This window comes from Homalodisca vitripennis, unplaced genomic scaffold, assembly GCF_021130785.1.
Source record: "Homalodisca vitripennis isolate AUS2020 unplaced genomic scaffold, UT_GWSS_2.1 ScUCBcl_533;HRSCAF=2774, whole genome shotgun sequence".
Classification (NCBI taxonomy): Eukaryota; Metazoa; Arthropoda; class Insecta; order Hemiptera; family Cicadellidae; genus Homalodisca; species Homalodisca vitripennis.
This window is the reverse complement of record NW_025776670.1, coordinates 14413-37904: the sequence shown is the minus strand read 5'-3', so window position 1 is coordinate 37904 and position 23492 is coordinate 14413. Positions and strand designations below refer to the sequence as shown.

At 32.3% G+C, this 23492-nt stretch overlaps 1 protein-coding gene across 1 annotated transcript; it reads right to left on the bottom strand.

Annotated features, from left to right (window-relative positions):
* Positions 1–4416: 4416 nt before the first annotated feature.
* On the bottom strand, positions 4417–7337 carry LOC124370825. The gene is made up of 3 exons (XM_046829125.1): positions 6822–7337; positions 5537–5750; positions 4417–4469 (listed from the first exon to the last, which is right to left on the bottom strand). Exons 1-3 carry the CDS (start codon positions 7230–7232, stop codon positions 4417–4419), a joined length of 678 nt encoding a protein of 225 aa, XP_046685081.1. The 5' UTR covers positions 7233–7337.
* Between the last annotated feature and the right edge of the window lie 16155 nt (positions 7338–23492).

The window sequence follows — 23492 nt, the reverse complement described above, 5'->3', positions numbered from 1 at the left end:
TATCATGTAATACTGCCCCCCCCCTTTTAGGTTGAAGAACGATATCTAAATTTACGTCACGTGTGCTGCAATCTATCGCAGAATATCATGCATCAACACGGCTAGAGGATAATGTAGATCCATAAATTCTCACTGTGACGTCTTGAACTTAGAATTATAAATACTTACTATATAACTGGGGTTTGGTTTATCAGATTATATATTTATTAATTATCATTGTAGTCCAAGAATCCTCAGATAAGAAAAAAACAATTTTATATAAGACGAACCCCTTGATATAGAAAGGAATTCTATTTGATTCTCGGTTGCCATTTAAATAATAAGAGTTAATAATATAAGGCTACTCTACATGATTATTTGGTTAAAGGTTGTTCTATCTGAATAATTCTACAAAATCTTTCAACTGCTTAATGTGGTGACTTGAGAGATATATCGATATGACTGTAGATAAGTTTGATTATCTATATTGGAATCTTGACAGGATAAGAGTTTTACTATATCGGATATAAAATGTATGTTTAACAATGTGGCCTTTTAAAAAAATATTTTATTTCTAAATTTTACAACTGTTGGAGACGATATAATTCGGGAATCATTATAAATTTAGTTCATACAATAACTTTAACAGTGATATTTATAGACGAATATGTATATGTCAAATCTTTCGTTGTATTTAATATTGTGTAGTAATATTTAAATTTAAATTTAGCAGAAACGTTTACTTTTTTACATGGAAAGTCAAACTAAAGATTTCTTAAGATTTCAATATGAAATAACATCTCAGTGTGAATAAATCAGTATGCAATGTATTAGGGAAACTATGAAAGGTATCATTTATATAAAGTATATTTGTATCATTATCCAGTTGTAGAGAAGCACAAGCATGCCTTAACCATTGTAACCGCTAGCGTCAAACCTAAACGAATTTCTATGAGTAATGCGCAAAATGCAATGTCAATATGAACCTTAAATTATTTATGAAAAATACAGGGTTTTATTTCTTGTTTTAGTATTATTGTTTAATTTTTGGTTACCTTAAGATAATAGCGACAGGAAAGTTCTGGTTTGAAGTTTTACATAAGTTAATTTTATTCGTTCCACGTAAATCTACTTAAAATTAAAATAATGTGCAAAGTTTACCTTATGCTTTCCATCAGACTACGTTTGAGTTCTTGGCAAATATGAGACACGAATCTCATTCCTAGTCCTTTACATAATATTACAACTAAATTTAGGGATAAATTCTTATAACAGCAAATGACTCTTTCTTACTACGAGTGAGAGAGACAATATTGCTGCGCAATCATTAAAGGCTGTTGCCTTGTAGGATTTCTTGATAGAATATAAATTGAGAGATAACTTCTACTAAAGTAAAAATAAGTTACTTGTAGGGTATCATATTTACTTATTAACCCACTTAAGTAACATAAATACATAAGTAGAATAATAAGTAGGATGTTAAGAGATATTAGTTTTGAACATATTTTGGCGGGATATGGATGTATGTTTTGCATAGGCGAAAAATTTTTGTTTCGCGTCACGGAACGTAACGTCATACTCGTTCGCTATTTAACCGCTAGGGGCGGGATAACGCGGCAATGTTGTTAGGGCAGGCATTACTCCCCTCAGTAGCTGTCCAGGCGTGCTAGTGAGAGGCTGATGTCTCTCCTTGTGTAAGTGACTAATTAATTTTGCGAGCTATGGAGATTTTTTTTGCACGGGATACATTTGTTTCGCATCACTCATGTTTATGTGCTTGCGAAACAGAAAGGAAACTTTACTGAGACGTAAATAAACCGTTATGTAAACATCTGGTGTGAAGTATCAAAAGTTAACGTAAGTGAAAGATCTGTTAGGACAGCTTGAAAGGGAAATATAAACCACAATAAGTCAGAACTTAAAAGTTTGACTGAAAACTCTCTCCACCGTTCTCCACAGTTAAGTGAATTGTATAAAGTACTAGCTGTATCCCGCGGCTTCGCACGCTTTTCGTAAGCTTTGCCCGTGTATGTGCAGTTCTGGTTCAAGTGAATTATATTTCCAGTGCCGATGTTGAGTTTGCCTTGTTGCTACGATCATGAAAATCTGTGTATGTTTATAGCCATCATACACTTACATGTACTTTATTATAAAGTGGTCTAACACTCAAACTTTAAGTTCAATCAGAAATTTATCTTCAAGACAAATACACATCATAACTTCAATATAGTGTTTGGTTACTTAATATACATAACTGTCTTGTAATTGCAGTTTTTAATGTGCAGGCGCTTTGAAAACTTGTATCTTTTGCAGCACTGCCTGGTGGCGAATTACATCAATGGGTATAGTATATAAACCTTCTCTGTGGAAAAATACATATACATAAAAATTTTCATAATGGTCGATAAAATATTTTACGATTCCATAAAGGACAAACACACAAACATTCATTTTTATACATATAGATAAACTACAAGTACTTTCTGGCGTGTTTGAAAGTATACTTGCAGTGCACCAAGAGTAAACAAAGACTAGAACTGTGAGCTGCTCATCTCTTAGCATCTTATAGTTGGTTGGTTACTGCGCTGACAAATTGGGTACAAATTTACCATTGATTCTATGTCCATGTAGTATGAGTCTACTATAACCCTTTCTCGGTTACAAAAATCCCCTTATCTCCTAAATACTTAAGTGGCAAGAACTGGAAATCATCTCAGCGCAGTGTTATCCACTGGTCTCTGCAGTGGGATTTTCCTCTCCCTCTTAGTTTCCTAGACAGTGTGACATAATGTCTTTAACAGTAAATTTTGCTGCCTTCCTCCATAGGGACAATTATTTTTTGTATGATATTTCTAATATACCCCATCAAGAAATATTAAGTGTCATAACTTTTAAAATCCTTTTGTAATTTTAAAATATCATTAAATGTTATTAAACGTAAAGAACCGAATATCCAAACATTTTTAATAGCAACCTATTTTACAAAGTATAATATTCAATAATTCAGTTAAATGAAAAACTTTTTTAATTTTAATTTATTTTATATCTTGCGCCGTCCAAGAGTGCTAAAAAATATTTTAATATGGTTTTATATTATTACAGATAATCCCATACCTCATATTCTAAACAACGCTATTGACTTTTAACCATTTATACAGCCCTAACAAGCCTTTATAAAGCTGATATGTACAAAGTTTGGTATTCAAGTACTTTGATGTAGCCTGAGAGAATTCCATATCGATATACTTAAAAGTGAAGGAATCTTGAGACCATACTTCCTTTGTCAAGAAAACGTGAGAAAGGCGATTTTCTGACTAAGCATTATTGATATATCTTGCCTTCTTATGTCGTTAAAAATTTCACAATCGTAAGCTCAGTATTCAGGAAGTACTGTCATAAACCGGATAAACACTATTTATCACTTGTAAATATTATTTATTTTTAATAGTATTACAATTAGGTAAATCTTGTAGACACATATGAATTCAAATTAAATGGGCATATGCAATATACCGTAAGCTAATAAGTACAGTATTTGTAATCAGATCCAGATTGAACTTTGTTCCAAGACATTACCACATAGATTGGGTGAGTTTTTAAACAATGTTTTTATTTAAATAATGTAAAATGGGGGGAATTATCTTTTACACAAAAAATTGTCATAAGATGATTCTCTAATACGTACCTTTTTATGTTCTGCGATCTCTTCGGATTTCTATAAATAATTTAAATGGGCTAAGGCATAAGACCACGACATTTTGTGAGGGAAAGTTTTGGTATAAACTTCTGGTATGACATTTTGTTCTAAATTTGGAATTTAGATATATAGCGTTTTTTATGAAATATATTTATGTTAATCAATGACTACCTAATTTGTTATTAAAATATATGCATTAATAATAAAAGAGATTTACCATTTAGAAATAAATTTCCGCAATATGAGTAATGCTTATGAACTTTTTAAGGCATTTAAAAAATCAGTGTGAATAACTGCCATAGAAGTCAATAATGTAACATAAATTTGTGCTATAGAAATCTCAGGTGCTGAAAACGTCAAAACTGTAGTCCAAAAACATAATTTGGAAACTGTACAAATATACCAATTGAACCTAATTGTGTTCAAACTACATTTTTATAATATGAATTTTAAATTTGTATTTCGCAATATTAAAATGATTGTTAGATCGACGTAGAATACAAATCATTATTATAATTAATTATTTACAATGTATTTGTTATTGAATAGAAACATGTGTAAGTTTTGTTTTGTTTTGTTATATTTTATGGTATCAAGAACTTTCCTTCAATACGATAGATATAAGCAGTGTGCAAGGAAATGCATAATTTCTATTGTTATCTAACTTTCTGGATCTCTATAATTTATTGTAAAAAGATTGCAAACTCGCACACGCATACACTATGATTGCGAGACAGAAACTAAAGGGCCCCATACACCTGCGAGTCTGGCTTGCGAGCCTGGCTCGCCGAGCCTAGAAACGGACCAAATCCGTCAGTGTATGGACAATAAAGAGCCGAGCCGAGTCAAATTCAGGCGAGCCGAGCCGGATCCGCCACTGCTTGCCGTGCGGCTCGGCTCGGCTCGGCTCGAGTATCAGTTCGCCAGTGTATGGCGCATTAAGGGCCCCATACACCTGCGAGTCTGGCTCGCGAGCCGGATCCGCTGATTATTCACCATACACCTACGTATCTTGCTCGCCCAGTTGCAAACATGAGTTGTTCGAAGAAGGTTGCAGTTGCGGTCATAGTGTTAGATGAGCTAGGTGTATTTAAGAAGAAACGGAAGAAAAGGTTAATGTGGTCAAAGAATTGGTTACTAAATAGAAAGAGATTTAGTCACATGAATTTATTGAATTTCATTAGGAATGATAGTCGCCAAGACTATCAGAACTATTTAAGGATGTCAGCTGAAAGTTTTAACATGTTGTTGGACAAGGTTAAACCGCTTATAACAAAAAAAGACACTATACTGCGAAACGCTATATCACCAGAGGAACGCCTCACTGCTACTCTCCGTTTTCTGGCTACCGGACGGTCGTTTGAAGACTTAAAGTTTACTACAATCATATCACCACAAGCATTAGGTAGAATAATACCTGAGACCTGTAAGGCTATCTACAACACTTTGAAAGGAGAGTACTTGAAGGTAAGAATACTGCACATTATTATCAAATTATTCTAGTTTTATTTCATGTTTATTCTAGTTTTTGACAGACAACTATGATTGAACTACAATTACGGTTAAACTGAAAACAAAATTATTATCAGAAGAAAGCATAATCTTCTTGAGATTGCATTGGATAGTTCGCTTGTTCAGGAGTCGAAGATGTGGTGTAAGTTGAATTATTTCAGGTACCATAAGGAGAAGGTGTATCTCTCACACGCCAGGAACTAGTAGTTGAATATCCATAATCCATAATAACTGGGGAATTTGTTAAATTGTTCTGCAGCCCTTTGAAAAGAACATCAGTTATCAACTTGTCCGCAATGTCTCTTTGGGAAGCAGGCATGCGGCGCAATTTCCCTGCATACGTATTACCTAGGTCGTTGTAGTCGTCCTCGGGTTGATTAAGTACAGCGGAAGCCTTTTCTAGAATAGCCTTACGCTGGCGCCGTTCCTCTTCAGCTCTATCATTTTTGGTTTTCTTCTTTTTTGGCGAAGTTTTTCTTCTTTTTGCAGCTGTAGACGGAGAACCCCTATTCAAAGTTTGTTCGTTATCACCATTGTTCACATCTCCTTCGTTTAATTCCTCCTATAAAAGAAAACGAAATATTAATAGATCGGCGCTACTGGAATTATGGTAAAGCAAACTCTATGTACTAAGAGCATTCACATAACCTAATCTAAATACATTGTGTTTTGGTTTCAGTTTCCATCTTCGTGCGAGGAATGGCAAAAAATCGCTAAAGAATTTGAATCTTTGTGGCACTTTCCAAATTGTGGGGGTGCTATTGATGGAAAACACGTGAGCATTGTAAAACCAGCTGAAGAAGGTTCGTACTACTTCAACTATAAAGGATACCACAGTGTAGTATTACTAGCGGTTGTAGATGCCAATCTCAATTTTATTATGGTAGATGTCGGCTGCAACGGACGAGTTTCAGATGGAGGGGTAATAGAAGAGACTACATTTTATAATAAATTGAAATATGGTGAATTAGACCTTCCTAAGGAAGAAAATACAGTGTATAATATGAATTTTGTTTTTATTGCTGATGAAGCTTTTTCACTTCGAAAAAATCTACTAAAACCTTTCCCTCGAGAAAAATTAACATATGAAAGAAAAATTTTTAACTACACGCTATCACGAGCGAGAAGGTGTGTGGAAAACGCGTTTGGTGTGTTAGCTTCTAGATTTCGCATTCTTCATACAACTATCAATCTTCACCCTTCAAAAGTAGATGATATTGTGCTAGCTTGCGTGGTTCTACATAATTTTTCTCCGGGCAAACAACAGAGCGGAGTATACGCCTAGTTCAATGCTAGACAAGGAAGATATAGAAAGCGCCAGTGTCATTGCAGGTGACTGGAGAAATGATCAACCTGAAAGGTGTTTTCACACGCTTCGCAGATCCTACACAACAACAGCTGCAAAGGAAGCTTGTGAAAGTCGAGATGAATATTTGAAATATTTCAATGGGCCAGGAAAGGTTCCCTTTCACGACAGAATGCTGACAAAAAATTAAACTTTTAAAGATACACACATGCACTAACTGTTGAAATTAGTTATTGTTTTATGATAAGTCGTTAATAATATTAATATGTATTAATATCTGTATTAATAAACTTGTCACAATATTTTAAACAGTTATTACAGACTTACCTCAACAATACTGCCTTCCTCTTCAATAATATTTTCTTCGTCCTCGTCCAAATTGCTCTTGGTCTTTCGAGGCTGCTCCTGCTCTGCGGTGAACTTCATGAGCTCGAAATACCACAGAGTTGGGGTGTACGTATCATCTGCGGAAGCTCCGCTTCTCGTGCTGTCACGAACCTTCCTCATTTCCTTCCTGAATGCTGCCCTAAGGTTATCAACTTTCCTTTTTACAAAGTTAGTGTCTGCATTCGGAATTTTTTCTTTCGTAATTTGGAGGAGATGTTCCCAGGCAGTATCCCGTTTAAACTTGTTGGAATACTCCGCACTTCGTACCTTCCACAAAAACGGCAAATTTCGATACTCTTCAATGAATGTTGTTAAAAAATCAGGGCTCATAAATAACTTGGAGTCAGCCATGTTCACTCAAAACAAACAAAACACCTTAACCTTTGCGGAACGAGTGGTACGTAACGTTTGGCCTGCAGTAGTGAAAACGGAATGAACAGATTTTTCGGTGGTGGGGGCACGAGTCCGATCCGTTAACACACTTGTTAAGAGCTCTAATTTGGAGCTCAAGAGAACCTTAAGATAGAAATTACAAAAACCTCTAAACCGAATCTCTGCAGTTTTATAATACGTTCTTCTATTCTAATTTAATAGTGAATGAACATAAGCCAACCGGGTTATTATCTTAAAACTAAATTATAAAATATTTTACTATTTATTTACTGTTATGAATACACTTAAAGTACAATAAAATTAACAAATATGTTACTACTGTTATGAGTAATTTTAACTATATTAAGGTTATGACCTATTCTTATAAACATAAACTAAACTAATTAATATAAGTGTGCCATTCTGAAACAACAATTGTAGCCAAATTCATTATGATGTTTAATAGTAGAACAATACATTACCTAGTGTATGTGTCGTGTGTGTATTAGTGTAAGTGGGGCGACTTCCTGCCGCACTGGCCGCTTCACTCTGTAACAATCAGAAAATACAGCATATAATCATGGTAAACCATGCAGTTCCCAAAACCAATATAAGTACAGAAATATACCTTAATTAAATAAGTATTATTAAAATAGATAAATTTATTATACCTTAATGTGTTGTGTAGTGAAGGATTACTTGTTCTAGTTAAATGTAGTTCTACACGCACGCACACTTTCACACTTTGATTCAAACAAAACATTCATACTTTGCGTGTTTCGCAACACATGTGGAGTAGTGCTAAATGTTAGTGTCACAGAGAGGACGCCAAGCCAACGCAGGACCGAGGCCACCTGAAAATAATCAGAACAAAACTCTCGGATCACAAAAATTACATAAAAGAGTTAACTGTTTGATTTCTAGTAACTTATAATAAAATTTTTGCAGTCTAGATATTTGACTACAACTGCAGTTTCAGAATGGCATTAAATTTACACCTGAAACATCCCAAATACTTACGGTACTGGGTCTTCTCGCACTGAGTTAAAGTAATATTGCTACCTGAAACATAATTACAAGGAAGTAATAAGAACAGAGTACGCATTTGCACATATAGATAATAAAAGGTTTATGTGTATATAAATATATACAAAACGTACCACTATAAATATATTTAAATATATAAATCTTGTACAACACTTCAACCTGTTATTTTTACATAATATAAAAAAATATACCTATTATAAAACTTACTTTTAATGATATTACATATATTTGTGATTCGTCTTATTGCGCCAAATGTAAACATCGGACCTGTCAATAGTGTATTAATTAGTAACTAAAGATTTGACGGAGAGCAAAATTGATATTTTACTAGAGTGTGAAGATTATTGGAAGGCGTTATTTATATAAAAGAACAAATGACACGAGAGAGGCGTCACAGGAACACATTTCAGTCATACAGAAAAGAGAAACATGTAAACCAAGGTAGTAAAAAAGTCATGGATGTTGTATTATTAGGTGAACAGATATAAATAAAAAAGGCCAAGTGTGTTTGTGTGCAATATCAGCTTTCTCAACTAACTTAAATCGTACGCATCTTTGTATCAAGCTCTAAAAATTCAATTTACATTTCTATTTTGTGCTGTTAAATTAATTTACTTAGTAACGTACGTTTCAATCTGAAAAGTAATAAAGCTTAGTTTTTTAATACTAACTAGTATTCTATTGACCATTTAATGCGTCAGAAGTAACTAATAATAATACTTTTTCAGTACAAAGACATGAGGTATTAAAGAGGGCTTTCTCTAGAGAAAGGATTAGCGTATAGCTCAATACGCGCAAGAGGAGAGGTTAAAAAGATAAGTTAATGTGTAAGCTCCCTGGAAGTCCATTAGCTACACCACTACACTTTATAAAGCACTAGCGGGCCCGGCGCGCTTTGCTGCGCATTTCAATAATTTTTTGCAAAAGTTGCCCGCGGCTTCGCACGCAATTTCCCGTTGAAAACAGTACACTATATTCACTTATTCTTTTTCTATCACATTCTAAACATTGCTGAGATAATTGATAGTCGTTCCATCGTGAGCCTCTTGGGCGTATTATGAAGGTATGTACCATATTCCTGCCTCTATCTAGCTGTTACCCACGGCTTCGCACGCAAATCTTAAGAACCGAAGTCCTTATATTACTTAGTAAAATTTTTTTTTTACTATAATAAATTTTAGATTAAATTAGTTATATCTCCGATGCCACGATTGAGCTTGCTTTGTTGTCTCGATCGAGAGAATATGTACACACGGAGTTTTGAGAACCATACTTCTGTCAAAAAAAACAACTAAGGTTGATTTTATAACATTCTTTATATTTGTAGCCAACGTAAGATAGTAATTATGATATCTGCATTACTCTTCTGATCAAGCATGAGCATGGTTTATATTAAATAAATATTGCAGTTAAAGGTGAATTTTTACGTCAAATTTGAATTGTATTATCTGGATAGTAAAGTCTATGTTTAACAGTGATTGCAAAAAACAGTTTAAACAAAATTTGTCGTTTCTCTTAAGCTTACTCTATGCTTTAAAACTATAAGTGTAATATATGTTTACAAAGAACAGCTGATTAAAAATTTGAAAAGACGTTAACATATGTTTGCTGCAATGCATTTCTTATGGGTATTTCTGTAACCAGTGGGGCGGAATCCTGAATGAATCGGGAAAGGGATGGGCATAGCTTATAAACCTTCTCCGTGAAAAATACATATACGTACAAATTTTCATCATGATCGGTCCAATAGTTCACGATTCCATAAAGGACAAACATACAAACATTCATTTTTATATATATAGATAAAACTTTCTGAAAAACAGTTCATTGAATCTTTCTCCATGAAATATGTATAATTAAAGATGTCTTGCGTATTAAAAAGTACAAACATTAATTTTTTGCAGTATTGTATCATAAACAGATTTTGATTAATAATAATTTAATACAATACTGTTTGAGTAGTTAGAAAGAAAATATAATGCTTAACATATGCTGAAATTATAATAATTTTTCACGTAACAGGCTTCTGTAAGGATAGAACGAGGTACATCCACTTAGCGACACGGACTTCATGTTAGTAGCTTAATTTGTTCTCTGAATATCCTCCTGATTGATAGAAAAAGCTATTGTTCAGTTAATTAAAATTACAGTTCAATATGAGTTCATATTTATTTCAATGTTAATTTCCAGGAACCATTCGATCTAACCGTAAAATTAACTTCAATTCTACTATATATAAAATCTGACTCTTCTTAGAATATTTTCTTTCTAATATTCTACAAAACAACTTTGTGGTTTGTTCCCAATTCTTAACTGAGTAAAATGCGTGATCATCATACTACTTATTAAGCGAGATTATTTTTTTATGAATCGTTAGGTTTGTAATAACTTACATTCAAAATATGAGAAAAGTTATAGTTACCACAAATACAGGCTTACTTAATGTCTCTAATCAACAAAAGTTATATTTATAGCGCTATTCCGTTACAAAACTTTCAGTTTTATATCGTCTCTGGAGTAATGTGTCCAATAACGTATATAGAATTAACTGGATCATTCACTAAAAAAAACCTTTAAAAAAACTAAGAATATAAATCATTTTAAATTATTTCCTAACCTCAAAACACATTAACTACATCACAACGCAACAAAAATCATCGGAGAAAATTAAAACGGTGAGACTATATGTTGCATTTAAAAGAAATACTCAAACACATAATATCCAATTCGTTAATTTGATTAAAGTCCAGTCACTTAGGTGGACACACCTTCGTTCAGAACAGCTATTACTGTTGAAGTTAAAAACTATTTTGTGAAAGAACTGCTGTTTGGATTTGATTTTGATTTTTCTGTGGTCGGTAGTATCCTTTATCTTTCGTAAGTTGACATTGCTTCTGCGCATTACTTTTAGAGCAACTTGTATAAACAAAGAACAGGTAAGAGTAAGTAGACCAAGCCTGAAAAATATGCAGAGAAAAGTCTATTACATCGTAAAAAAAACATTAAAAACAACTAACCGTCAGACACAGAAATAAATTTCAAATCACCGTCAGATCATAATATACATACTGAAAATATGTCACGAAGGAAATGTATATGAGTTTTATTAAAATGTTACTTTAAGACTTCTAATAACCAACCTTGGCAGGGATTGGGACTGCCTGTGCTTAAAACTGTTGCCGTGCATTCACCACTGTTACTAGAACCAACGGCAATGGCTGCAGTGAAAATGTTATGCGCACCCAGGTTAGAGCATTACATGGTACTAGGGCCAGTCCTTGGACAGGTCGTAGCCCTTCCACCATGTAATACTCCCCTCCCTTATTAGGTTGATTTTTGAGATATTTAGCTTACCTGTGCTGCAATCTACCACAGACAATATTGCACTTACTCGATAAGAGAATAATTTAGATCTGTAAATTCTCACAAGACGTATTGTACTTTACCCTATAAATAATTTATAAAAGTGTTTAATGTTTTCAGATTACATAATTTTTTATTTATTATTGTAGTTTAAGTAGATTATGACAAGAAAAAAATATTTTTATTGACACACACACCGTTTGATATTAAAAGGAAATATATTCTATTCTCTGTTGCAATTTAATTAATATAAATATAGAGGTTACTTCATATTTTGTTGAATTTGATCTTGAATTACACTCCTAATTGCACCCAATCTTTCAACTGCACAATGTGCTGACTTGAAAGATGTGTCAATATTATTAAAGATAAGTTTCATTTAATATTATTAGGATCTAACAGGATATGACTCCTAGGTTCACCACATATAAAACTTTAAGACCATTGCTAAACATAGGACTTACCTTTTCATAAATATTAAGTTCACAACGGTTAAAAATTAATAAATATTAGTAGCGTTATAATTTAGGTTCTATAGAAACTGTCTAACAACGGAATTGATAGATTTATTAATCTCATGGAATCCTTCTTTTTATTAAATATTCTTAATAATATCCTCCGTTAATAATTTTCGTCCTGTTCTCACTGATACTGTGTTGGAAGTTAGCCCACGACCACAGGTAGCGGACACAGGTACTACCTTTACCAACACCCTCGAGGTCTTTCTGGAGAAACACACTGAGGCAATAAATCGGTGACGTCAAAGGAGACATAACGAGAAACGACTTGTGATCGAATTTTTATTTACGTTACAGGACTGGAAAACAAAATGGTGTATGCTGGTATCACAGTAGATTTGAAAACTTAATCAGTAAATGCACCTAACCTTGTCAGTACGCTCTCAGAGACTCGGGAGTCAAGTCGTTGATCACTATTAGCAGCTAGTTTTCTCGCACTAATGTAATTCCACCATTAGTTTTTGTATATTTAGATTTATTCCAGATGGGAAAGAATTAAGATCAATGCTTGTAAATATAAAACATTTAGTCCAGCTCTTACAACATTGTCTTTTTGAATTATATAGTACAGTTACAACGCAGGGTGACCTACGCATGTTCATATAAAGCTTATAAATGACACAATCAATCTGAGGTTACTGGTTGACCTGGAAGAAATCTATTGCCAACAACGCTACGTTTGGAAGAATCAAAACGATACAGCATCGAGCGGTATACAAAATATCAAGCTAGGATCTTTTCTTAAAAATTTCTCAGGATCTGTTTACTTTATCTTTATCGCTTTACATTTAACTAATATTTTAATCACTGTCAGGCAATTAAGAAGGAGAGAAAATCGTTAGTTAAAATGTCTAAATATAATTTATAATATATTTAATTGTCTGGGGATCAGTTTTAGTGTGTAAATCTTGAGAAATATAAATCTAGAAAAAACAGATTCATTATTTCATATTTTAAACATTATTGATACTTTTCAATGTTGACTACCACTACAAATCACAAAACTGACGATTATTGTTTTCTAAGGTGAACTTTTCCATAAATTTCAAGAACCAAATTAAGTACACGAACTGTAACAATTGGCTCTGGATTACTGGACGTACACCACTTAAAAAATAAACAAGTGAAGAAATAATTTTCAAAATAATATCATAAGTGGAAAATTTTAGGACAGGTTCGTTCTGGGAAATAAACAATGGTGGCGCAAATTTAACAATTAAATAGGTTTATTATTACATTACAACTCACAAAATTTTTTATCTTCCCTTGTGTGTCTAAGATGTTATACACACGTCCGTTCAGTCTATAAAGTTAAAATTAAGAATACATATAAATGTTGATTGTGATCAGTGCAAAACAATCGCGTGTATAACTTCATTGAAGAGTGATAAGTTGTGTTTTTAATTTATGCAAATATTTAATCACCTGTACTGTCTCAGCGGTAGTGATAATAATGGACATGCGTGTGGCGTAGTGGCCGGAATCCATAAAGTAATTAAATACAGCTAAATATACAGTAAAATAAGTAGGTTATAGTACTTCTGCTATTCTACAGGTTAATAAATCAGTCGTGACTTTCTACAATCTAAATTCAAGGAGTAATTGTTCAACACTAATATTCAGAAAACATATTGTACAGCCGTACAAACAAGACAACATCTACGTGAATTGTATTTAATGAAAAAGGTGATGTTTTGACTTATCCATTTGAAGAATATTCCAGTCAAAGCGACACAACCTCAGCCGTGATGTTAGGGTCGTAGGCCAGAAGAAGACTGAATATGAACTCTGCTAAGTTTGTTCGTATCAACTTGAAACAAAATTACTCACGATTTCACTGTTCTAAAACATTTTTCAAAGGTGTTATATTTAATAATTCTGTTTTCATAGTAACGAGGAATAATTATTGTTTGTTAAGAAATAGGTTAATTAAAAAGCTTAGGTTACAGTCATATACCTCAGGAAGAGAGAACATGTAGTTCTTTACAATAGTATAATGAATAAACGAGTGAATATTTATTTAATCATAAAAGTAAAGACCACAAACTTATACAAAAACAGGAAATGATCTCCACATGGGCGTAGCAGCATGAATATATGACAATTAAAAGAAGTACTGTAAAACCTTTGCGTGGAAAAAAAACGTATTGAAAACATGAAATTTACAATATAAATATGTATTAAAGTAACGTGTATATATATATGTGTGTGTGTGTGTGTGTGTGTGTGGTGTGTGTGTGTGTGTGTGTGTGGTGTGTGTGTGTGTGTGTGTGTGTGTGTGTGTGTGTGTGTTGTGTGTGTGTGTGTGTTTGTGTGTAAACATATATAAACGTAATATAATAAAAAAAAAAACAAATACTTCATGGCAGTGTTAGACAATAAGATGACTACCAGATAAAAACGCCAAAAAATTACAATTTGATGACGAATAATTAATAAATTAATAACAATTTTAACTTCATATATCCAAAGGTAAAGGATTACATCGATAACAGTTTATTGGGAGGCTTGGAACCTCTCACACACTTATACACTCACGTCACGCATAACCACCATCTATATTTCTCTTTCTCTTTTTCGCTCTCTTTACCCCCTCTCACCTCCTCTTCCTGTCCCTACATTTACCACCATCAAAAGACGCTCTCTCTCAACACACAATCCTACAAAGTTACAACATCATGACACTATCATACGCCAACCCACTGTAAATACTCCTGATGAACATAGGATCAACAATTAAGCTAGTGATGTCAATCAAAGCTAGCATGTCACTTCATCCATCTCATGATCAAGTATCTGTCAACATGACATAATTTTAGTGGCAGCACTGCAAGTACAAGTAACTTACTATGCCAGTGAATGTGCATTGTTGTATCACTGTTTGTAGAGATAGACACGTTTTCCTTTTCATTTTTATTCTACCCCTCCTATTTTTTATGCTAAGACTAGACTCATAAAGATGTTTGATCTTTACTAAACAGATAAAATAGAATGGTTTATACTGGACAAATAGATCTAATACTAATAGTATTACAGTTTTGTTCTGACAAGTTAATAGTTTCTATTATTTTATGTTTGTTAATAACACACACACACACACACACAAATCCATACAAGAAGAAGAACATACACTCATACAATTTGGATAACTTACAATAAACATAGATAAGTCAATAATTTGAAATTTGGATAAACTAGCAGCCTATTTTTGAGTTAACATAACATAAAACAAATTATCATACATATAAGATAAAAATACATGAACTATTGTAAAATTGAATCAACAGACAAAATAATGAAATTTCTTTAGACTAAATACCACAGAATATATTAAATCTTAATATAAAAAAACAAGAAGATTGTTATGCGAAGTAAGTTTACAACACCTTAAGTTATAAAGTGAATTTAGATCAGAAGGTGATTTTGCAATAATATAATTTATTCTTTTGAATCATAACGTTATATGAGACTGACAAGAACCTTTTCTCGTCAAGAAATTTATTAAAAAAACACGAAGTTTAATCAACATTTGAGTTATTAAATATAGTCATACATTTTATAATTTTTGTTAAATTGGTGAATCGCAATTTTGGTAAAAGAACAGAATAGACATTTACTAGACGATGACCACTCGAATATTGGATGGCAACCAGAACTCTCAGATCTTCAAGGATTAATATTGCCAGTATTAAATCCACACTAAACCGACAAGGATGACTGGAAGATGAATAAGTGTCAATGGAACACACAAAGTAAAACTGGACTTGAACTCAAGTAAGATCTACCAAATTTATGATTTCAAATCATTAAAAATTCAAACCTATTTTTTGTATAAATTCAAACCTAATATGCACAAAAACATTTTCTAAGTTGGATATAATTTTTTTATATTATGTGCCCATGGCAATACAATTCAGGAAACCATGTATGACAAATAAACTCAATAATAACTGTAAATCAAACGTCTATTTATTTATATCAATAGCTAGTTAAGCAAGGGCAAAAGAATAAATAAATAAAGCAAAAGAAAAATTAATGATATTAAATTTGTAATATTCAATTTCTAATTAAAAATTGTTTGTTATTTTGATGTAGTGTAACCAAAACTTTAATACATTTTTCTTTTATATAATACATGACTTTTCAATTTTAGTTTATTATTCATATAAAACATAAGGTAAATAATATTTTTATTGTATATTGATCATCAAATTCTTGTAATATAATATTTTATCACATTATATCTTATGAAGCCTCTTTAAATATATCATTTATAAAGACCTTAGTTTTATCGAAATGTTTTCATAACATAGATACCTTGTTTAAAATTTAAACGTTTTGCTGCATCAATTTTCTTCAGCATATAATTAAAATGTATACTATCGTTATTTATTGACTGCTTCGTTATTGCATCACATTTGAAAACCATTCTTTATTACAATCTCCCATACATTAAATAAGTGAAATTTTCATTAAGAAGCCAGGAATGACTGAGAGTATTGATTTAACGAAACAAAATCCGAAGTAGTAAGAAAAGTTGAGTACAATCATTTGGATTATGTAGATTATTCATGCAGTAAAAATAAAATAATAGGATCATAAAAAAATAACAACGCATCATTTCAGCGCACTCTTGCGTTGTAGTATACTGCCTACCTCATTAAAACTATTATTAAAACACAGGTTTTTAACCTAACTCAAGAAACAACAATGTTAATGTATCATTTAGCATGACAACAAATATTCAAAAAAAAAAACATCTTCAGCCTTTAAAATATTTAGTATAGGTACTACTTCATTTTACATAGACAACATTAAGTTCTATGATGGTGCATGTTTACCTGTAGAATTTGGTTGAGCGTCATTGAAGCACTTAGTAGGCTGAAAAAATTTCGTTTATGCCAACTGAGAGGATGTTAATTTTTCTGTTCTGTATGAATCATCTGCATGACAGCATGACGAAAGTGAAATAAGCTATATAAATAATATTTGGCATGCAACTTTGGCGAGGCCTATTACACAACACGTGGTGCAGCGTACTCGTAACTTGTATGTATAAACCAACAATGAAAGAAATGGATGTGGTTAATATGCACCTTAATTCGAAATGCATCTATTTTATCTATATCACGATAAAGACTCCTCTGTGCCATGGACAGTGCTTAAAACAATGCAATTTTAAGAAATAATCGTGAAAAATATACTTACTTACTCTAGATATATGATCAGAGCATTAGTAACTTAGTATCTCCGAATAATAAGTATCTTCTGGTACAACATTTTATTTTTTAAGACCTTTAGTAAGTATCTCCGTAAATAACACTGACCTCGATAGAATTTATGACGGTGCTAATCAAAACCAACAAGAAAGCGTCAGCATTATAAAAGATACATTCTTTACACTCAGTTATGAGATTTATCGACCTTTTATAATAATTAGATATGACGATGGTCCAAACAAGGGTTCTAGAGATCTAAACTTCTTAGTATATTTCACAACATTTCATTGCAAATGGGAAACACTGAAATTTAAATATTACTTTGCATGTCATAATATTATATTGTTGCAGTCACCAGATTTCAAATCAAATCAAATCAAATCAGATTTTTATTGCCGGAACATTCTATAATGCATGGCAAAAGTCAACTTTTTACTTGCTAGAATTTTGTCATACATCCCACAGTAGATCTCATTCAGACATACAATTTACAAATTTACAAACATCCATTCATTTGCCAATGATTCCCACTTCCAGCGACGGATTCAGTCAGTCTTTTTAATTGGTGGTCTCCCAATCAAATGCTAAAAACTCGTCTACATTATAAAATGCTTGTGACACTAAAAAGCGTTTCAAACGAGTTTTTAACACTTTGGGCGTTGGAGCGTTTTTTTTATTGAATTTGATAATTTTGTTGACGAAATGAAACACCTGCCTGTGAAGGCAAGCGTTCACAAACCACCGTTCTGTGTCTACCAGTTTGGTAGTTATCTCTGCCTCTAGTCTCATACGTCATGGTACATTTAGACATACAAAACAGAGTTTGTTTCCAAGATGTAGAGACTGGGCCACTGTCAACAGTTTGTAAAATTTTTTAAGCCTTCCTTGCACGACTCTCTAAATTTCAACAGAGCGATAATGCGGATCGCTTGTTTTTGGCAAGGGTTGAACCACTCTCCCCCAAAATTTATTGTTTTTCACAAGCCCCCACCCCCCCCGGAGCTTTTTAGGCCCTTGGGTTTTGCTAAATCACCCCCTTTAGCCCTCCCAGTTAAAGTAACGCCCCGGCTAACTCCGGGGTCTCTCTTTATCGGCCTTTATGGCCCCAGGGGCCCCCTTTTTTTCCGCCCCTCGGGGGGTAGGGCCCTCCCGCCCGGGGGGTTTTTAAAAGGGTCCCCTTAAGGTCTCGGCCCGGGGGTCCCGCGGGGGGCCGGGGTTTTTTTGCACGCCTACCCGGGCTGCGATCCCCTTTAAAATTTGGGGGGAAAACAAACCCTTTTTTCCCCTGGCTTTTTAGCCCCCCCCCAAATTTGCCTTAATAGGGCCCAGTTTTTTGGTGAGCCCCAAAAAAAAAAGCCTAAAACCCCTTTTTAAGCAAACCCCCTAATTTTTAGTTTTATTTTCCAAGTCCCCTCGTCTTTGGTTTTTTCCCGGTTTCAGCCCCGTTTGGACTTCTTCACCCTTTTTTTAGCCAAATTACCAGCTTGGGCTTTCTTTTATGGCCCCCCTTTTTCCCCCTTTTTTGCCCAAAGCCATTTGAAAATTAGGTTTTGCAGTTTTCTTTAAAATTTACTTTTTGTTGTTTTTAGCAGTTTTTGGGGTTTCAACAAAAAATTTCTTTTTAGAATCAATTTTTTTTTTCTTTTGCTGAAAAAAAGGGGAGTCCTTCACAGGGTCTGCATTTTCCTCAAAGCAATCAAACCTTTAGCTTACGTTTTTTTAATCAGGAAGGTTATGGTTTAAGCCTTTCCACAAGCTCATTTAATTTTGGTTCCAGTAATTTTGTTTTTCCCCTTTGGAAAAATTTTGGGTTCTGTTGGCCCCTTTTAAAAATGCCTTTTCCCTGGGAACAGCCCATTCCCTTATTGGTTCAAGTTTTCGAATTGTTTTTCTTTTACGCCCAAATTTAATCCCTTTCATAATTAAAAACCACTCAATTTTTTTATTTTCCCACCTTTTTAAAACCCCTCTCCCTTCCTAGCCTTTTTTTTCCTTGTTCTTTTCCAAACCCTTCCCTTCTAACCCTTCTTCAGTAGCTTTGTTTTTTACTTTTGAACCTTTTCTTACCCAAGGAAAAATTTTTTTCTTATTTTGCTTTTTAAAACTTCCCCTTTAGCCTTTTTTCGGGCTCAACTTTCCCGTTTTTAGGGTTTTTAGGGACCAAAACTCCTTGTTTTTCAAAAAGAGAAATTTCTAATTTTTTTGGTTTTCAACATAAGCTTTTTAACCTTCTTTTAGCCACTCGACTTTTTTTAAATTTTTATTTTTATTTTTTGGGTTTTAGCTCTTATTTTTTTTGCTCCCCCCCCGTTGGTTTCCTTTCCTCTTTTTTTAAAAACCCCCCTGTCTCCAACTTTGGGATTCCTTTGGGGTTGGGGAAAAGGGGCCCTTCCTAAACCCCGGTTTTAAAGTTTTTTTAAAACCCCTTTTTTTTACTCAAACCGCTCCCCCTTAGTCTTCAAAAACCCTTTTTAATTTTTTTTTATTTTTGCCCCGAATTTTTTTTTTTTTATTTTATTATTTTTCCAGCAGTGTTAGAATTTTTTTTTTAAAACCCCTTTAATTTTTGATTTAGAAACCCTTCATTTGCCCTTTGCCCCGCCTGATTTTTCCCTTTTTTGGAAAATTAGTTTTAATTTTGAATTTTTTGTTTTAATTTAAGTTTTTCAAAAACCTTTAAATCTATTTTTTGGAACCCGATAACTTTAAGTTTTGGAAAAAATTTCAGTTAAATTCCAATCTGCTTTTTTCTAGAATTGTTTTAAAATTAAAATTTAAAAACCCCTTCTTAAATTTTAAACAGTCTCCCCTAATTTTGGGGCTTCTTAAAACCAAAATTTCCTTTTTTTTTAAAACTTTTTTTTCCTACCTTGTTGAAGTTCCTTTTGTATTTTAGAGTGGGGGGCCTCAATTTTCACCCCTTAAAAAAATTTTGTCAAAATCTTAAAAAGTTTTTTAACCTTTAACTCTTTTTAAAATTTTTTTTTTTAAAGGACAGGTTTTACTTTTGTTTTAGTTTTTAAAATAATTTTTCCTCTTGGGTCAAAAAACCCCTTCTTTTTTACTTTTGTCATTTGTTTTTAAGTTGTAACCTCCGTAAATTTTTGGTTTTTTAGAAATTAAAGTTTGGGCGCCCGATTTAAAGTTAAAAAAATTTTTTATTGCCTTGCCTCTTTAGCTAAAATTTCCTACTGTTTTGCTTGCTTTTTTGAGGGGGGGGGCGGATTAGTAGCTTACTTTAGTTTTCTTTTTCCACAACTGGTAAGCCTTTCTTTAATTTCCCCGTGATTTATCTTTTCCCTTTTGTTTGTTTTACCCTTTGTCCTTAAATTTTTTGTGGTTTTCCTTTGGCAAATTTTTCCCTAAATTTTGTTTTTTTCCCCTTTTTAAGGCCTTTTTTTTTTGTTTTTCCCCAATCAAATTTTTGTTTTTAACCCCTTAAATTCCTTTCCTTTTTATAGTTTCACCTTTTACTTTTAACTATCTTGCCTTTTCTTTGTTTTAAGCCCTCAAAAAAATAAAGTTTAAAGGGGGGTTAAAAAAAACCCCTTAAAATTTGGGAAATTTTTTTTTTACGAAAGTAATTTTTTTAAATAAGTAAGAATTTTTAAAAATTCCCCCGGAAAACAGGCATAAATTTTCCAGCTTTTTGCCCAAAAACAGGGAAAATTTCCTTTTTACTATCCAAAAAAATTTAAAAAAGTTTTCCGTTTTTTTGATTTTTGGGTTAAAATTTGGGGGAAAACCCCTTGTTATCTCCCCCAAAACCCGCTGTTTTTTCCCGTAAATTTTACCAAAACAAATCCTTTTCTAGGAATTTGGGGGTTTTGTTAGAATTTTATTTACTTAGGTTTGGGTAGTTTAGCCCCTTCCCCAAACCTTATTAATTTGGGTTTAGATTTTTTTGCGTTGGGGAAAATTTGGGTTTTTTGGTTTAAAAATGATTAAATTTGGAAGCCGCCTCTGTAGCAATTTTTTAAATTTAAAAATTTAAAGACAATAAGCTTTCCAATAATTGAAAATCTTTTTCCCCCGGGTTTTCATAAACCAAAGATAAGTAAAAGTTACTATTGTTTAACCCCTTATAAAAAAATTCTTTACTGGTTTGTTACTTTAAAAAAAACATTTTTTCCCAAGGTTTTTTAATAAATTTTTTAAATTTAATCGGGAAAATTAGAATTTAAAAAAAATTACCTTTGGGAGGAGGGAAAAACCCCATTAAAAAAAAACCCAATTGGGAAAGGTTTTCAAAGTTTAAAAATAAACTTTTTTAAAATGGAACAAAATTTTAAAATTTTTTATTTGTTTTGGCAGGTAAATTTTTTTTAAAATTTTTAAAAATGGTTGGGCCCCAAGCCCGGAAAATCTGGACATGTTCCCTTTAACCCCTTTGGGGTTAAAGGGGCCAAGGGGTTGTTTTTAAACAAAAGGGTTTTCCAAAATTTTTAAATTTGCCCCCCCGCCCCCACAAGTTTTCCCCTTTTTAAGATTTTTTTTCAGGATTTTTTTTTTTGAAAATTCCCAACCTTTAAAATTAAATTTTTTTTTAAAAATAAAGGGAAAAAAATTATTGTTTTGCCCTTGGTTATTTTCTTTGTTTTTAATTAGAAGTTTGGGCAAAAAACCCCCAAGGGGGGTTATCCCCAAAAATATTTAAAAAAATTTAAAAATACCCAAAAAATTTTTAAATTAAAATTTTTTTGTTTAAAAATTTTTTCAGTACTCAACCAAAAAATTTTGGGCCCTTTTGAAAGGGAAATTCTTTTTGAATTTCGTTTAAAGAAAAGGGTTTGCCCCTTTTTAAGGGAGTGGGGGGGCCCTTTTAAATTAAAACCCCTGTAAAAAAAATTCAAAATAAAAATCAAAAATGTTTTAAATCTTAATCAAAATTGAAAATATTTTAAATAAAATCCGATTTTAATTTTTGAATTTTTTAGTAAAAAAATCCATTTTTGGGCTTTGTTTTGCAAACCTCCTAAAGGTTTGAAACAATCGCAGGAAAAAAATCAAAATTTTTTTAAAATTTTTTTTCCCCTACGAAAAATTCCTTGGCCAATTAAGTGGGGGGGAGGTTTATGGCTTTTAACCCCCCAAACCGGGAAAAAGGGAACCCCATTTCCTCTTTTCCCGTAAAATTTTTTTCTTTTTTCCCAAAAATTTTTTTTTGTTTTAAATTGGGGGCAAGATTTTTTTAAAGGTTTTTAAAAAAATTTAAGAAGGGTTTTTTTCTTTTTTAAATTTTTAAAGTGTTTTTCCTTTATGTGAAACCTTTGACCTTCTTCCCTTTTAAATTATAGAAACACCGAAATTTTTAAAAAATTCTTTTTGCTTTTTTTTAAGGAACCCAAAAAAATAAAATTTTGGGAAAAAAAGTTTTTTTTTAAAGAAAAAATTTCTTTAAAAAAAAAGAAGGAATTTTGCTAAAACGATAAGGATAACTTTAAAAAGGGGAATTTAAAAAATTTTTCTTGCTTATGGTTCCCAAATTTTCAATGGTTTTTTTTCCCAAAACATTAAAAGGGAAAAAAAAAATTTCCCACGCCCCCTTTTAAAACCCGGTTTTTCCCCATTGTAAAAGGGAAAAATTAAAAATTTTTTTTAAGTTTTAAAAAGTTTACCTTAATTTTTATTTTGGGTTTCCGTTTTTAAGCGTTAGAAAAGTTTGTTTAAAAAAGATTAAATTTATAGTGTAACCCCTTATTCTCCAAATTCCAAATTTTGTTTAAGGGAATTAAAAAGTTAAAAACTTTTTGGGAAAAGGGGCGAATGATAAAAGGTTAAACGTAAAAACGGATAAACCTTTAAACACGGAAAAGATTTTTTTGGGAAAATTTTGAAGGTGTTCCCCCTAATTTTTACAACAAGGAAAATGTTTTATAATTATTTTAGGGGTTAAAAAAATTTAAAAACCTTAAAGGTAAATTTAAACAAAAACTTAACAAATTAAAATTTTAAAAAAAATTTAAATCTTAAATTTTTTTTTTTTGTTTTAAAAGTAACTCCACAGGGAAAAAAGGGGGAAAATTCCTTGGGGAAAAAATGGGCTCTATTTGGGAACTTAAAAATTCTTAAATTGGCCCCTTGGTAGTTTT